At 45.2% G+C, this 17,223-nt stretch overlaps 1 protein-coding gene across 1 annotated transcript in view; it reads right to left on the reverse strand.

Moving 5' to 3' along the window:
* Nucleotides 1-17,223, reverse strand: part of Fer1l6 (fer-1 like family member 6) — a 116,701-nt gene that overhangs the window by 62,835 nt on the left and 36,643 nt on the right. The window contains exons 15-18 of the mRNA XM_047542602.1: nucleotides 15,359-15,449; nucleotides 11,323-11,442; nucleotides 9,342-9,494; nucleotides 2,886-3,063 (exon numbers count right to left, since the gene is read on the reverse strand). Coding sequence (XP_047398558.1) covers nucleotides 2,886-3,063; nucleotides 9,342-9,494; nucleotides 11,323-11,442; nucleotides 15,359-15,449 — 542 coding nt within the window. The remainder of the gene's footprint in view (nucleotides 1-2,885; nucleotides 3,064-9,341; nucleotides 9,495-11,322; nucleotides 11,443-15,358; nucleotides 15,450-17,223) is intronic.

Raw genomic sequence — 17,223 nt, forward strand, 5'->3', positions numbered from 1 at the left:
ATAGGCCTGTAAAGGAACCTGTACGCGGTTATAACCTTTTCTGTGCCTTTATTTCCTTGTCTGTGAAATGGGGGTAGCAAGAGCTCCCCACGGGGCTATTATAGGGGGCTAAAGGGTGAAGATGGTGCCTAGCACATGGAGAGAACGTCAAAAGTGGTGTGAAGATGCGGGTGTGCTGCTACTCTCGCTCACTGCAGTGTGACCAGCCGGGTGAGCGGCTGGAAGCAACCTGTGTGTCCCTCCCGAGGGGGAGGTTAAGCAATGAGAGGCAGCAGGTTAGAAGTCCACTTAGCAAAAGACATGGCTCTGGAGAATCTAGTACCTAGTGAAAAAAGCAAGCAGCATGAGAAATATAACAAAACTCTTCATAAAGAATACATGCACGCAACAGAGTAATTTGCATTCACAAACCACAGTCAAATATGAAAGGCGGACTCCAGGGGAGGTGGCACTGCCCTTTGAGCAGAGTCCTAAAGGGTGATAGCATTTGATTGGCAGGGATGGATAACTCAAGCAGTCGTCACAGAACAAATGAAGACAAGCACAGAAACTAACTCCAGGCCATGGATGGGCAGGAATATGGTCTAGTCTGACCACAGTATATAGTCCCAGGCAGTGGTGGGCATATTGCCGAGGGCCATGGAGGCCTGAATGAGGCATTGGAACTGAGTTTAGCAGGCTATAGGGGGTTCTTGATGGTGTGTGCACAGGAGCTGAGGGCTCAGAGCAAAGCACGGGAGGATGACTGACTACGTGGACCAGCATGAGCCTGAGAGTGTAGCAACCTTAGAATCTCCACTCTGACCCTGCAGAGCATTTGGACTCAAGCTCTGCACTTCCCCAATTAAGCCCAGGTACTCACAGTGCAGGGGGGCCCCAAGTTCTGATCGAGTCAGGGGAAGGAGAGAACGATTCCTTTGAACTCAGTTCTAGAGCCATCTCCCTATACAGACACCAGTGAACTCACATGTGGACGGGATACACCCTGGTGACAAGAGTCCTTTGAAATGGCAGCATTCAACAATGGAAAACTCAGCAGGGAGCACAGAATTTCCTGACAAGAGCATGTTAGAAGACAGCCCACGTGTCCCTTAGCATACTACAGAGCTGGGAATGAACATGGAAATGTCTCATTACCTGAGAATGTCCCCCAGCTTCCCCTGAAATTTTAGCAGAGCTCCCAATTTAAAGCCACACACACACAACTCCAGGGAGCGCCACTTACTTAGACTAAGCCTTTGGTTTTTTGAAACCCGAATTCTTACCAGTTCTGCTCCTTTGACTAATCTAGCTACCTCCCCACACACCGGTGGTCCAACTCCTGTGACATGGTTCACTTTCTCCTTGTGGTTTTAGAGACATGTTTGATTGTCCCACCAGTGGGTCATGATCACCTCTCACTCATCTCTACACCCACTACCAGTTTTGCCACCACGCCTTCCATATATAGGTGCAAACTAATTAATTGCTGAATGGATATTCTCTGGAGCAGAAAATCTCCAGTAGGGATGGAAGGCAGCCAATGCTGTCAATGTCAGTGCACAGCAGAAAAAGTTTATTAGGTCACTCCAGGAAAGCAGCGTGCTGCAGAAGGTCAAAAAGCAATGGGAAAGTCTCTCCTCTCCTCTAAACTGTTAGTTGCTAGAAGAGCAAAAAGTATCTTGGTCCTTGGGTCTCTAGAGATAGTGTTTACAGAAATATGAAGATAACTTCATGGGGGTGTTATTTGTCCAAAGATTAAAAACTCTCTAAAGGTAGGATGAAAAACAGAAAGAAATCAGGGGCTGGAGATGGGTTTCTCCATCATTTACTAACTGTGTGATCTTGGGGAATTTCTAAGCCTCTCTGGATATTTACCTCTCCATAAAATGAGGAAACCTCCCAGGGTTGGTGTGAGAAATGAAAGAAACCTTGTGTATCCAGTACAGGGTACAATACTTGACACATAGTAGGTATGATGCATTTTCAAAAACACAATGCTCCTAGGTATTGGCTTTAGGCACAGACACCACAAGCTGAGACCCTGGATGTGTATCTCTGGAACCTTGACTTCTCAATGACTGAGCCTCTTAGACGCCCCTGGAAATCAAGGCCACCAACATCAGAGAAGCCTTGTGCACCCAAGGAGACCTCAGTGTGCACCAAGTTCTGCAGCCCTCTCAACGTTGCCTCAACTCAAAACTCAGTGTCAGTGGAAGGCAAGGTAAAACTGCAACCTGCTTTATCTGCATCTGGCAACAAAAATTCATGCAAAGTAAAGCAATTTGGAAACAGAAAGCAAAATGAAATCACGAAGCATTAATATTTATAATAAAATTCAAAATTGTATGAAAATGTAAACACGATGGTACTCATAAAAAAATGACCACGTAGAAGAAAGGGTTCCATAAAGTACGTTGACCTTCTAGAAGCAGCCTAGCCAAGAACTGAGCTAGAGAAACATGAGTGACCCCAACAATGCCAGTCTTCCCTGGGTGACTCCTGGGACATGAAAGAGCTCAAGCCTCAATGCCACATCAAAAGGAGAACTCTGCCTTAATTCCATAGGTCACATCAGCACACAGACTTGCTGAGACTTCTTTAAAAGATACATTTTACTTAAAATGCAAACTCAACCTATATAGTCCTCCTACGAAGGAGCTCAAACTGCTTCTTCTTCATTAACAGAGAAGCATCGATGTTTATTCCAGATATGTTTAGTGACTTCAGTTTCTACGTTTAAATGGAACACTGGAAGGCAGAAAGAACCAGAAACTGCCTTACAGAAGGCAAAGAAGTCGATTCTAGAACAATGTGCAAGCTGCTCACGCAAGCTGCCCTCCGTGCCATTTCCACAGAAGCCCACCATGGGCGTGTAATGCCCCTCTGCCCAGTGGGAGCCATACCTTGGTAGAGCAGGTTGCATGGAGGGTGATTGATGCCAGCCGCTTTGGGGGGTATTTCTGCTTCATAACCTGCTGGCAGGTTGTCCAGAATGGCACCAGAGTATTGGAGGGAGCCCAGCCAGAGGTACACATCCACTTTTGCTTGCACTGACCAACCAGCTGGCCGTTTCCCAGGAAGCTGGGGAGAGAATACAAGGAAGACTGCTTCGTTAGCAGGAGACAATGTGAGCCTCACTCTGAGAAAAGAGATCCTTCCTGGAGACACGCCTGGAAGTCTGCTCAGTCATTCTCGAAGGCTCTGCTTGTGTCAAAATGAGAGAAGTGGCCTCAGTTGCCATACTGCACAACCCCAGAGGAGGATCCAGGTTTTGGGGGGCCTGAGGCTTACACATGAAGTGTGCTAAGCACTTCCAAGCCCTGGATCACTCAAACCTAACAGGTACATACATTTATTGCCCGTTTCCTAGATGAGGAAATTTAGGCTCAGAGAAATTAAGTGAGTTGTCTGAGGTCTGTTTGCAAGTGGCAGAGCCAAGATTCAAGCCAAAGAGATGATTCCAAATCCAGACTCTTGCCTCTGAACCCCACAGCCCACTTCCTCACCACTCAGAGTTGGAGGCTTGTTCCTGAACTTCCCCCAGGTCTTTGTGCAGTCCAAGGAGCCTGCCTGGCCTGCTGGGCCCGTGGGTCCTGCCTGGACACCTGAACTTCGTTCCTTCCTCCTGCAGGGTAGGTTCACCGCTTCCTCTACTGGGACTGTGCTCAGGTCTGTGTGTGTGATTTTCTGTGTTTACGTTTGTATGGCTGCGTGTGGTGTGTGTGACCTGGAGTGTGTGCACACACAATACACATGTCCGCCTGTGCCTATGTACATGTGGGGCTGTGTATATTCTAAGTCCTAAGGACACAACTCAATACACACACAGCATCCCCTTTATGTCGTGGTCGCCAGGTGTGGGGACCCCCTGTTCCCATCTAGAGTCCCAGGTTCCGACTTGGCTATGCTCAGAATCACTGGCGAGGCCCTCACTGGAGAGCAGCAGGTGGCACTTAAGACATGGCTGCTTCTCCGGATTTTGTTGACTCTTCTAAGAGTCTCTTCAGAGTGATGTTGAGAATTTCCTCTCAGAGGCCTCTCCATCCTTCTACACCACTTCCTGACCGTGGAGAATCACAGAATCCTGTTATGACAGGCCAGAACTTGCTTGAACAATTTCCAAGGCTCCCCCAGAGAACCTCTAACTTCAAAATTGAGCATGACTGTTGGCTTTTTTTATCTTGCTCCATGGGTTCCATGAGTGGATTTGGAGCAACTCAATTCAGCACCTACTGCAAGTGCTGCCGGGCCTTTGCTGCAGGAGAGGCAGGAGACCACTGCAGTGGCCGAGACACAGCCTGGCCCTGCCTCCAAGAGCCACATCCAGACAAGGAGGCCGACCCGACCTGCATTCCTTACTCAAATGGAGAGAGAGAAATTCCAAAGGTGCAGAGAAGGGGCGACCAGTGCTTCCACCCTTTCTTTAAAATTCCAACACAGCTGTGCCCCTTCGCCATGATTCTGGTTTCACTTTCTGAAGTTTCAGTTATCTGGGCTCTAAAACTATTAAATGGGAAATTTCAGAAATCAAGAATTCGTGAGTTTTCTTACAGTATGTTGTTATAATTGTTCTATTTTATTTAGTTATTATTGTCAATCTCTGTGCCTAATTTATAAATTCAACTTTATGACAGGTGTGTATGTAGAGAAAAGACCATAGGCTGGGTAGGATTTGGTACTTCTGCCATTTCAGGCACCTGCTGAGGGTCTTGGGACGCATCTCCTATGGTTGGGGGCTGGGGCACTCCATTTGCTGAGCTGTCATGAGCCCCTTGGAGGTGACCAGTCTGAGAGCATCCTAGGAAGAGGAAAGGGCGTGAGGGAAGACCCAGCAACAGGGGCTCATGTACATTCAGTGCCCGGAATGTCACCGAGAGCTTTCAGAAAGGGACTCACACCAGCGAGGCTGACCGCTGGACAGAGGACGAGAGAGGCCAGGAGCCCACGCAGTGTGTGGAGGAGTTGGGGCTTTACCCTTCAGGGAGAAGGATACCACTCTTCATTCAGCTCAAAAAAACACAAATGAGATAGGGTCATTTTGAGGCTAATAAGGGCAACTACTCTCCAACCTGTGATTTTTTTAATTATAAGAAGATAAATAATTCTACATTCATCACTTCTCTAGTAATAGCAGGTAAAGTGAATGGAGCACTTGTTGAATTACACAAATGTTTACTGAGAGGGCCAGGGATGAAGCTCAGGGGTAAGTCCTTGCTCATGCATGAGACCCTGCTTTCCTCCCAGCACTGGAGGGAGAGGGAAAGGGAGAGGGAGAGGGGGAAGGGGAGGGGGAGGGGAAGGGGGAGGGAGGGAGAGAGAAGGAGAGGGAGAGGGAGGGAGAGCGAGAGGACTGAAAGTCCTTTTGTTTTAGTAAAAGCCAAGACTCTGCCGCTGGCAGACATCGTTAGGGTACCAGTTCATAAAGGCAGGAACTCTTGTCTGTTGCCTCACAGTGATGTCCCCGGTGCCTAGAGGAGTGTCCAGGAAGAATGTGGTACTAACTCTGTTGAATGAATAAGCCTTTACTTGCTTTTCTAACACTAATGATATTTGACACATGCCAAGCACTTACATTGTTCTAGGCCCTGGTCTAATGTTTCTTCCTTCACATGGAATATTCTAGTAACAGTTCTGTATACTGTTAAGTCACTGTTTATCATTTGGTCTCCCAATAACTCTATGAAGTAGATATATTTTTATTAAGCATATTTTAAAGGTAAAGAAATATGAGTTCAGAGAGGTTAAGACAACATCCAAGGTCACAGAGCAAGGCAGGATTAGAGCCAACACTGAAACCCAGCTCTACCTGGTTCCAGAGCCCAGACTCAGTCAGTGACCCTCACACATGGCTGTGTGTGTCAGTGCATGAGAACTGCCTGGGCAGCCAGGTAAGAAGTCAGTGTTGAGAGTTTGCACTTCTTCCTGCTGGTCTCCCAGCCCACTGTTCCCACAGTAAGGCTCTTAACACACCAGGTACCATTACCCCACCCTGCCCACAGGCAGGTCTGAAACTTTTTTGCTTCTTAATGCAAAATAAGAACCACAAGAGAAAACATCTGTCCTTTCTACTGCTACTAAGCAAAGTGGATGTGTACGAAGTCACAGCTAGAACCAAAAAACTCAGTGAACACCTGGACAGTGTTCCTCCAGGACCTCAGCTGCACTCCAGGAGACTGCAACTTGTATGTCAAAAGATAAGCAACTTGACATCACTGGTGACACCATGCAGAGTCTGAAGCCTGCGAGCTGGCTTCCCTCAGCGTTCCCAGCACTTCCCAGGGCCTGCAACCCATTTTTAATTTGCTGTGCACTTCCAGCCTGGCGTGTGTCTGTCCCTGCTTCCCTCCTCTGCCCCACTCTCCTTCCTTCCCTTCTCAGGAGCCCCTGAAGCCTGACCAGTCACTACATGGTCTTGACCTTTGAGAACGGGACAGAAAGATAGGAAACAAGAAAACATGCAGAGAAAAATAACTAAAAATGCAAAAAAAAGTGCTAAAAAAACAATTTTGATCACAGACATAAAAATATTGCATGAGATGGAATGCTAAAGCCTCAGCCTCGCCCGTCCACCTCCCACCAGGGTCCTGGTGCATACCAGCTGGCTTAAAAGACAGCACACGACTTGGCAAGTCAGGGAAAGGAGAGAGAGTGGCAGGCCACGCAGACTGTGCTGAAGCTGGTCGATCAGCGTTCATAAGAGAGAGGGTCATGGTCACGGACAGGTTCCACTCTGGGGCAGAACCCAGAAAGGCGCCTTTCAGCCATGCTTCTTTTTACATCCTGGGGAAAACTGGAGGCCAGAGAAGAGGAGAAGGACACGAGGTATGGAGCAGAAGGTAGGACGGGGCTGGCGGCAGAGTGAGAGGGGTCGGCTCAGCACAAGAGGGGACTGAGTGCCACCCTCTGGGGCTCTGAGTGCATCCTGCTCCTTCTGCAGGACATATTGCCTTTGGTAACGAATTTCCTCTTCCACATTTCTGGCCATCAGGGTCATAGTGGAAAAGAGACTGAAAGGAGAGAGCTGGTTTCTTTGAATAATGGATTGGACTGAGGTCCGCACATTCTGATCCACCATCTTTAGTAGCTTCATGAACATATTTAAATGAGAGGAGAAGAGAGATCATGGAGCCCGGGACCGGGAGACCTTGATTACATCACAGAATAACCTGGCTTAGCAGTGCCACTCCAGAGGACACACCTTTGTTTCTTCCTCGTTCCCAGTCCCCAAACTGGACCCCAAAGAACCAGAAGTTTCCTAAAATGTATGGATAGTTATTCTCGGGGAGCAAGCTTGGCAAACATGGATGTTGAACGTGTTCCCTGACTGTGGGACTTCCTGTAACCTTCCATGGGTGGATGGGCAAGAACTGGGGTTTCCAAGGTCACAACCACAGCTCCTCAAGGTATAAACACGGGATGTTCATGGAGCCACTCAAAGGAAAACAGTGCACTAGAACCCACTCTGAGGAATCTGTGGGGTAGAGATTTACATTCTTGGCTTTTTCCCACTTCCTAATTCCCCACCCAGAAACCAGACTGAGCGGCAGGTGTGGGAAGACTATGTTTCCCCGCAACAGCCCTTGCTTTTCAGACTTCCCAATTCAGGGAGGGGAAGGGACACGAAAGGAGGCAGTGGGTGGGAGGGAGTTAAAATCAGGGTGACAATCAAAACAGGAAGGAAAAGAGATTTGCTGAATCATGGAATCAAGACATGTCATCACGTAGGTATAATTGAATTCAACAAGATTTAGAGAGCTGTGACCCAGAGACACCCCAGTGTCAAAAGGAAAACATAGATAAAGAAAGGAGCCAAGGTTGGTAGACAGGTTGATGAAGATAATATGCCCAGGATGAATGGCACAGGGCACAGCTCTCTGTTCTCTGTCACGTCTGTCGTCTGGTTTTATTTGACAGCTGTTCTTTGTTCTAATTTTAAATAGTGCCAGGACACATCAAAATATTTAGGAGAGAGTAACTTTATACTACTTTCTAGTATTTTTAGTACTGGGCCTTTTGAAATGATTTGCTATTTTTAAGACAAATGTTTCCTGTCTCCCTAACATTCCCTGAATGGAGAAAATTAAAGAAAATTCCTGATATTCATGGTGAAGGACTTGAATGAAAATTTTCATGTTTTCAGTAAATGCTTTTCTGGGAGTGGGTTTAAAAATTATTTTCCCTGCATGACAGAAAATAACATGCAGAGCCACAAACAACTGATGGGACATGAAGGGGACACACTACTGCAGCAAGGTTCTCCGGGATGCTGGTGACCGGTTGTCTGAGCATTTAGCCAGTGAGCAAACCTGTGTTCCTTGCTCAGATTTGTTCACTAAATTCTCACAACCATTCCACGAATAGGTGGAAAATGGGATGAACAGTGTTTAAACAGAAGAAGAACATTAAGCAACTTGCCCAGGATCAGATAGCCAAGGGATATTGGCCCTGGAATTCTTTTATGGGTTGAATTATGTTCCCCCCAAATTCATCTGTTGAAGTCCTAATCCTCAGTACTCAGGATGTTACCTTATTTGGAAATAGGGTCATTGTGGATGTAATTAGTTAAGTTAGAATGATATTGTATTGGGGTAGACCCCAAATCCAATATGACTAATGTCATACGATAAAAAGAAAGTCACATGAAGATACAGGCACACACCCAAAAAGAATGCTGTACAAATATTGATGCCACGTGGAATGTGCCCTGGACCAGAACTAACTAGAAGCTAGGAGAGAGGGCTGGAACCATTCTCTCCTGACACCTTTAGAGGGAGCATGGCCCTGTCAACAGCTTGATTTGGGACTTGTGGTCTTCAGAATTTGAGGGGCAATCCCTTCCTGTTACTTAAGCTAGTTCATGTGCGATACTTTGTTACGACACCCCTAGCAAACTAGCATGAATGCCCACCCAGGTTCTCCCCAGCTAATGACATGCTCTAAATCACGACCCCACACTGGGTCTCATGCTCAAAGCCTGGGCACTTCCATGTGCAGCACCCAACAAGCACAGCGACAATCGCCTCTCAGAGCTGGACAGCACTCAGAGGCTACGAATACAGCTGCCCACTGCCGTATCTGTATCATGGGTTTCCCAGCAGCTATGGACACCTGGAAAGGTGAGGGATGCATCACGGACTTCCATTTAGGAACTGTTTCCCTGTAATGTCTACTGGAACCTCTTTCTCATCTCTCCTCTCCTCTTATCCCCAATTTGAATCACAAGGGACAAGGAGCTCTGGTTGTCTTCATACCTTTGAAAGCCCCGGGAAGAGTCAGAGACACAGGCACACACTCCAAATCCTGAGCCATTCAGAAAAATAGATGTTTCCGTCTCTTAGTCAGAAACAGCGCGGACTTACTTTGAGGAAGAGCGTTTGGATCCTCCCACAGAGCTTGCCCATCTGCTCCTGGACGGGGGAGAAGAGCAGGTCTTTGGCGGCCAGGCGGGCATATGCCACTCTCTTGTTGTTGCTGAGCATCCAGATGAACACGTCAGGGACGGTGTGCTGTGGCTGCGTGGCAGAGGGAAGGCGATCCTCAGGTCGGGGCTTAGCAAATGTGCTTCCAGAGTCCTCCCAGCCAGAAAGAGGCCCTCCTCCGCCAAGCTAATACCGCGACCCAAGCCATCTGGGGACTTATGCAGTCAGCAGAGGCAGAAGAAGAGGAAGCCTTGGGTGGTGAATTAGAAGTTCATCTAAATCCCAGAAGCCAAATTGTTCACTGTGCTTTGAGGACATGCAGGTTGGACCCATGATTTGGAGTTGGTGGCCTGCTTTTCTCTATCAGTAGAATAAACATTTTTCTACAATTCCCTATGAATTTCTTTTTCCAATGCAGTAATAATGACCTAGCTTCTTAGCATTAGACCTTTTCAGGGCCAGGTAGCATTTCTAGAATATTCAGATGAGAAGATATAACCAAAAGATTGGCAAGTTCAAAGCCAGCTTCAGCAAAAACAAGGCGCTAAGTGACTCCGTGAGACCCTGTGTCTAAATAAAATACAAACTAGGGCTAGGGATGTGGCTCAGTGGTTGAGTACCCCCAAGTTAAATTCCTGATACTCCCACCCCAGATAAAAAAAATCTACCAGGAACTTTATAGCTAAAATATAATTGCCAAATATTTAAGTGGTTAATTCAGGAGAATTAAATTAGACTAAAATGCACATTAGACTTTAAAGAGAAGCTAATCAAGATAGGAACTGCAGACTTCCATACCAGTGGCTCATTATATTGTAAGTGTCTGAAATGCTCATTGCTGAGCCAACATAATTACCCAAATAAAAAGAAGCTATGCAGTTATAAAGTAGGCTTGACACCTGGACTGTACGCAGATGCCCTGCCTTCCTCGCCCTTGACAGTCAGGTATAATTGGTACCCAAAAGGGGTGTCCATCTCTTCTCTCTGATATGGGAACAGCAACAGGATGGTTTTTCTGGCCCAGAGTTGGTCAATCTCAGAGCATACAGCTCATTGCCTGATTTAAAACTTCTGGGTTCTCATTAAAATCCCTTGTCTGCTGACTGCCTGGCTCACTGTTTAATATGCCTCCAGGGAGCAAATGATTTGAGATGAGAATTAAAGCTTTCTAGAACAACAGGAGCAGTAAATCTTTTCCTCTCTCTGAAACCTCCCCCACAATCCCTGGCTCCCAAAGTTTCTATACATTTGCAGCCTTCAAGCAAAAAGAATGTGACAGAAGCAAACACGAGAATCTTTAAAGATCATTCTAGAAGTCACCAGAACATAGTTTACAACCAACTTTTTTAAATGGGATGCGGGTTGGGTGTGGTGGTGCACACCTGTAATCCCTGGAACTCGGAGGCTGAGGAAGGAGGATTGCAAGTTTGAGGCTAGCCTCAGCGATTTAGCAGGGCTCGAAGCAACTTAGTGAGATCCTGACTCAAAATTTTTAAAAAAAGTGTTTAAGAATACAGCTCAGTGGTAAAGCTCTCCCAGATTCAGTCCTCAGTATCACAAAGAGAGAGAGAGAGAGAGAGAGAGAGAGAGAGATGCTGTTTGACCTTTCTTTACTGGACTTGAGTTTAAATCCTCTTATAGTTGAAAACCAATCAAAGTTCCCACCTTCAAAGGGCTTATTTTGCCGTTTGTGAGTCTGTTTGGGAACACAACTTTAATTTGCTGAATCCTCAGGATTTGTAGAAAATTCAATAAAGCTGTACACGTTTGGCTTAATTTAAAAATCTCTTTTCTCATCCCTAAACTAATAGTGCCTGCTCGGGTCAGCTCAGCAGGGCTTTTCCCTTACCCAGCACCAGCCCTCGTGAGGAAGACATTTAGTCAAGCCTTCCGGATGAGGTTCGCCTTGAGAGTTGATTACCTCGTCAACCAGAAAGCGGATTTTTTCCACAAAGGTTTGGGCTTCCTGGATCATTTCATCAAGAGAGAACCGTTTCTTGTGCTGCTCAAGGATTCCCTTGGCTTCCGTGGCCATCGCCTCCTAAAACAGGACGAGAGTCAGAGTAGATCTTTCTGGAAGTCTGGGTAATGAGTGCTGTTCTGATGCTGAAGAGCCCTGAGTGGGCTTCATGCTCCACACTGAGCAGGTTTGGGGCCAACCACTACTCATGCTGCCCATTTGATAGGAACTTCTTGGGAATCCCGTGACAGTGCATACCATGTGTCCTTCCTTAGAGGGATGGGAAGCTGATGCCCGCAAAGGACAGAAGCTTGTTGAGGGAACTTCGCTTTCTGAGCCAGGACCTGAATCTAGGCTTTCCGAAATCCTCAATAACCACAATAATGGCAGCTAAGATTTCCTGAGTTCTTAACTCTATGCCGGCAATATTCACAACACTGTATTAGCCGGCAATATTCACAACACTGTATTAGTCCATCGTTACTCCTCTCCAGACTGAAAGCGGAGTCATGGAGCTGGAGTTGATGCCCAACTGAGGCCAGAGGGCCTGTCATTAACCACTGCACGCAGCTCCTGGACCTGGTGGTCTCACAAGGCTCCCAGCCCAAGGAGGTGTCCCCTGAGGAAGGCCACCTAGAGCACCTTAGAGTGGCTAGAACATCTGAACCTCTTTATTTGTGTAAATTCAATTTTTTGTTTTTTATCAGAGCATCATAATTCTGCATAGTAACTGGGTTCATTTTGACAAAATCATATATGCAAGGAATTTGGTTTCCAATCCATCCCCCCTTTCCCTCCCCTCTCCCTCCCCCTAGTCTTCCTTCACTCCTCTATGAAACTTCCCTCCTTCTACATATACATAAAAGTGAAATTCCCTTTGGCATCTTTATATATGAATATGATGTGATTTTGTTACATTTATTCCGTTTGTCTTCCCCTTTCCCTCCCTTCCTCCCTCATTCTCCTACATCTACTCCACTGACCTTCCCTGTATGTTTCTGATATCTGATCCCCTCCCGACAGCCTTCCTTCCCTTATTTTGCTCTAGCTTCTACGTATGAGAGAAAACATTTCACCTTTGATTTTCTGAGTCTGACTTTTTTCACTTAGTATGATTTTCTCCATTTCCATCCATTTATTTCCCTTATTTCATTCTTCTTTATGGCTTAGTAAAACTCTATTGTGTATATAGACCACATTTTCTTAATCCATTCATCTACTGATGGGCATCTGGGTTGATTCCATAATTTGGCTATTGTGAATTGCGTTATCTCTGTAGGATGTGGATTTTAGATCTTTTGGATAAACACTGAGGAAAGTAATAGCTGGGTCATATGGTGTCTAGTCCTAGTTTTCTGAAGAATCTCCACATTGCTTTAGAGTGATTGTACTAATTTGCAGTCCCACCAACAACGTAAGAGTGTACCTTCTCCCCACATCCTCACCAGCATTTATTATTATTCATGTTCTTGATCACTGCCACCCTGACTGCAGTGAGATGAGATCTTAGTGTAGTTCTGATTTGCATTTCCCTAATTGCTAGAGAAGCTGAATATTTTTTTCATAGATTTTTTTGGTCATTTGTGTGAAATGATTTGAGTCATTGGTTCAGCCCACATTTATGAGTTTAGAGAAAAGAATAAAACAAAAGCCAAACTCTTAACAGTGCCTTCTAAGGCCCCATGACAGCTGGCCCTGCCCACTCCCCACTCCTTCTCCTAACAGTCCTGCTTGCCCACAGAGCCCGGCACCTCAGGAGGTCCTAGGCATGCCACGCCTGGTCCATCCCAGGGCCGGAGCCTGTGTGCTTCCTCCAGCTCAGGTGTTCCCCAGACTCCACATGGTTTCAGTTTAAGTGTCTCCTTTGTATGACCTTCTCCCACATTTCCTGATCACTGTGGCTTTCCTCATCATAACCTGTGACCATTTTTCTGCCTTGGTTGAGTACCTGCCCACCTTCTTTATTAAAGTGTAAACTTCACGGGGACGGGGACCTCTTCTGTCTAGTCCTTCCCTTGTATGGTCAGTGTCTGACAGATACTGTCATGTAGCAGTGACACATAGCATATTCCCAGCTGAGCAGGTGTTAAATAAATGTTTATGGACTGAATGAACCACCATCAGTCTATAAATTCCTGAAGGTCAAACCTCACATATTTTTGGTTTGTGTTCCCAACACCCAGCACAGTGCCTGGCAAGCAGGAAGCCTCTGTCCATATTGACTGGAAGACGAACTTCTGCTGTCTCCTGGGACTATGCTAGGAGTCAAGGCCTGGGGCAGGGGTCCGATTGCCTGCTTCCTTTCCCTGAGACTTTGACAATTTGATGAGATGAAAGTAATACATGCAAATAATAAAAATATATAAACTGTCATGGGACCAGATAGGGGCAAAGCCAGGCTTCATGGAGGATATGACATTTGAGCTGACTCTTTAAAAGTGAAGAGAATTCATCAGGTGTCTAAGAAGACAAAGGATGGCCCAGGCAGAGAGAACAACCACAAGTAGAGATAAATAATCAACAAGAGTCTAAAACTATATGGGAAAGAAGTGATGGTGGATAAGATTGGGATGCAGATGGTAAACAGCCCCGCTTCTCAGGCAAAAGGAATTTGGACTTCAGCCTATGAATGATTGAGAGACCCTAGTAATTTTTTTAGGCACTAGTCATCTCATTAGATTTTGTTGTAGAAAGATCTTTCTGGTTGTAGTATGGAAGATGACTTGAAGGAAGACCATTGAATAGGTCAGAAGGTGGAGTAAGTTCCAGAGTCTTTAAGGGGCAAAATCAATAGGACCTGGAGTCAAACTGTCTGTTTAAGGTGAAAAGATAAAGAGTCAGAATTGACATTTAGGTTTCTTGTTGGGGCAAAAAAATGTAGCTGGAGAGCAAATACAGGAGGAAGAACACATTTATACAAGGCCTTGTGCTCAGTAGGATATGTTGGGTCTTAGGTGCCATGAGCCAAGTATGCAAGACTTCCACCAGGAGGCTACATGCAATGATCTGGAGACGAGAAGGGACACCCAGGCTGCTGTAAAGATGGTGGAAGTGGGGGTTTGTCCAGGTCAAGGACTGTGAGACAGTGAGAAGTCAGAGTTCTGAAGAGCACATGCAGTGGAGGATGTGGTAGAGACGACAACTCAGTCGGAGAGGCTGAGGAAGCAAGATCTGGTAGATGGAGAGATCTAGTCTCCCTCAGCTGTGCTGGAGAGTAGAAGAGAAGTGTCTGGCCAGAGGATGAATCAGGAATTAGGACAACTGGGTTTTAGTCTCTGGACTTCAATTAACTATTCACTAGCCATGACCTTTAAAACTCCATTTAATATTTCTTACCTCCACTTATGTCTTTAAAATGTCCCTCAGAAGTTAAACACTGAGTGATTTTTTTTTTTTCAGAATTATTATGGCCTCACACAAAATATCCCTTGGTGCCATGGCTGGATTGGGTTCAAGGTGAGATGATGCAGGGTCTGGCTTCTCCTGCATTTCTCAGTCAACACTCAGCAAGGGTGGAACAGTTCTAAGGCGCCCACAAGCATCTAGGGGCAGAGTGCAGGTCTCCAGGGCACAGAGGGGTGGCAACGATGCCCTGTTCTCAAGACGTGCTGACAAGTTTTAACACAATTCTTAATGGGAGGAAGGAACTCAAGGAAAGGGAGAATAGTTATTTCTTTTGGTTTCTTGGTTCCTGAGGCAGGGGGCCAAGTGAAAAGAGTTGATAGCCTTTAAGAAAACACAAGTGTCAAGAAAATGCGGAAGGGGTACTCGGTCAGAACAGGAAGTAGAGCGGAGGGCCTCTGGCTGGTCCTGGTCAATCTTGGATGCACATTTCCAATGTAATATATATTCCCTTCTCACTCATGCCTCTACACCATACAAACGTGCGACCTTTAACCCTTATCCTTATCTGGCCTGTGACCTATGCTTCGCCCACAAGGTTTATTTTTAAAGCACGTTTTAGCTCTGTTAAAAGTATAAATAGCTTTTCACATACCAGCTCCTGCCAACAGAGTGTGAGTCGTTTCTTATCTAAAGTGGTTTGGTTCAACATCTTGGGTTTTTTTTCTGCTTCAGAGATAAAGGCACTGCAAGAGAAGAATAACGATTTCGAAGGCTGCTTAGTCAAAATCCATTTATATAATTCCAGAGATGGGCAAATATTCATTCTACAATTCAAGTGGAAAGCTGATAGAGACCCAGAACCAAGATTTTTAATTTAGGATTAGCAGTGGTTCATGAACTTCTCTAGGAGAGAGAATGCAATTGGAAATGGTGCCCTGACCCCGCATTGGTTTGTGGGAATGAATGTTTTCCCACTTTCTTTCATCACAGATCCATTGTGATTTTTATCAAAAATCATAGGAAAAAAGAAAAACCTCACAAAAGAATGCAGTTTTCCTTTATCTTGCAAACTTAAAACATACCAAAAATTTCCTAAAGAGCTACATGCAAAGCAAATATTTTAGACTCAATGCTGAGATATATCCCCACCTTACTGAGTACTAACATTTTTTGGAAATGAAGTTAAAATGTGTTCAGTATTGTATTAGTAAAGCCTGTGGATGTGATTCAAGAAGAAATGATAATGGAAAAAAAAAAAACCTTGAAGAAATAAGAATTTGTCCTCCTTAGTGATACCTTAAATGCAAACTAAAATCAATATAACTTCACCTATAAAATGAATAATATTCAAGGTTGGTGAAACTGTGGGTTGGGGCAGGAGAGTGTGTGCTATTGTAGAAGAGTGTGTAAATCATTGCAATGTTTTAGACTATTTAACAGCACCGACCAACATTTAAATGTATATTATATGACTCAAAAATTATACTAGAAATCTTACCCTTTGAAAATAACTGAACGATTTTGCAAGAGTAAGTTTATACCATAGTACTACAATAAATGGAGACAAGTTAAATATCATTAGGAACAAGTTGAATGTGTTTGGACACATCCATCACTTGAAGATTGAAGACACCTCTTACAGGCTCCTGTAGAAAGGTGCCTGTGATTTACCATTGAGTGAAAACACAAGCTGCCGAGCACAATGTGTGATATCATTTGGGAAGAAATACAGTGTTCTTACGAGTGTGGGTATACGAGGGTGTGTGTTTGCTAAGGCAGAAAAAAGTCCAGGAGGACAAATAAATCTCTCCTCTCTGGAAAGTGGAGTTGGAGTAAGAATTGAAAAGAATACCTCTACTTTATACTTTTTAAAAACGATGAACATATAGTCCTTCTGTGATGAAAAAGAGTCACTAACAAAGGGAACAAGAAGGGGAGCCTTAGAAGCCATGCCTCCCAATGAGATGTCCCTTACCAGAGCTCTGCCCAGTGGCGGTTGGAAGCCTTGCTGGAAATCCTCTAGTAAAGTTGCCCTTTCTCTTAATTTTTTTTAAAAAACTAAAAGGATTATGTTTTGAAGTGGGAGTTTTGTTGACTCATTCCTGCTTTTTCCAGAGACGCAAAGACTTCCATTCCACTCTCCAAGATGGGACAGACATGGTGGACACTTAAGATCTCCTTCCCCACAAGGAAAGGATTTGCTTCCTCATCAAACTTGGGGAAAGTGAGATGGCACATGCTTCCATCCATTCTTCTTCTATCAGACCAGCCTGTCTTCTGGCTGTGGGCAGCCTTGTTACCTCTACATGGTAAGTGACTTGGCCTTGCTGTAGGGAGAACGTAAAGTCCCACTGCTAGACCATAAATAGGTGGGGAGGGGCAGAAAGCCAATTTTGTCCTCAAATCCAAGTCACTTTCTCAAATCCAGACCTACTAAATATAAAATTGACATTTTGATCTTTGACCCTCACAAATACGTTTTCAGTTGATTTGAAATTTGAAGAGAAGGGGAACAAT

This window comes from Sciurus carolinensis, chromosome 1 (assembly GCF_902686445.1).
Source record: "Sciurus carolinensis chromosome 1, mSciCar1.2, whole genome shotgun sequence".
Lineage (NCBI taxonomy): Eukaryota > Metazoa > Chordata > Mammalia > Rodentia > Sciuridae > Sciurus > Sciurus carolinensis.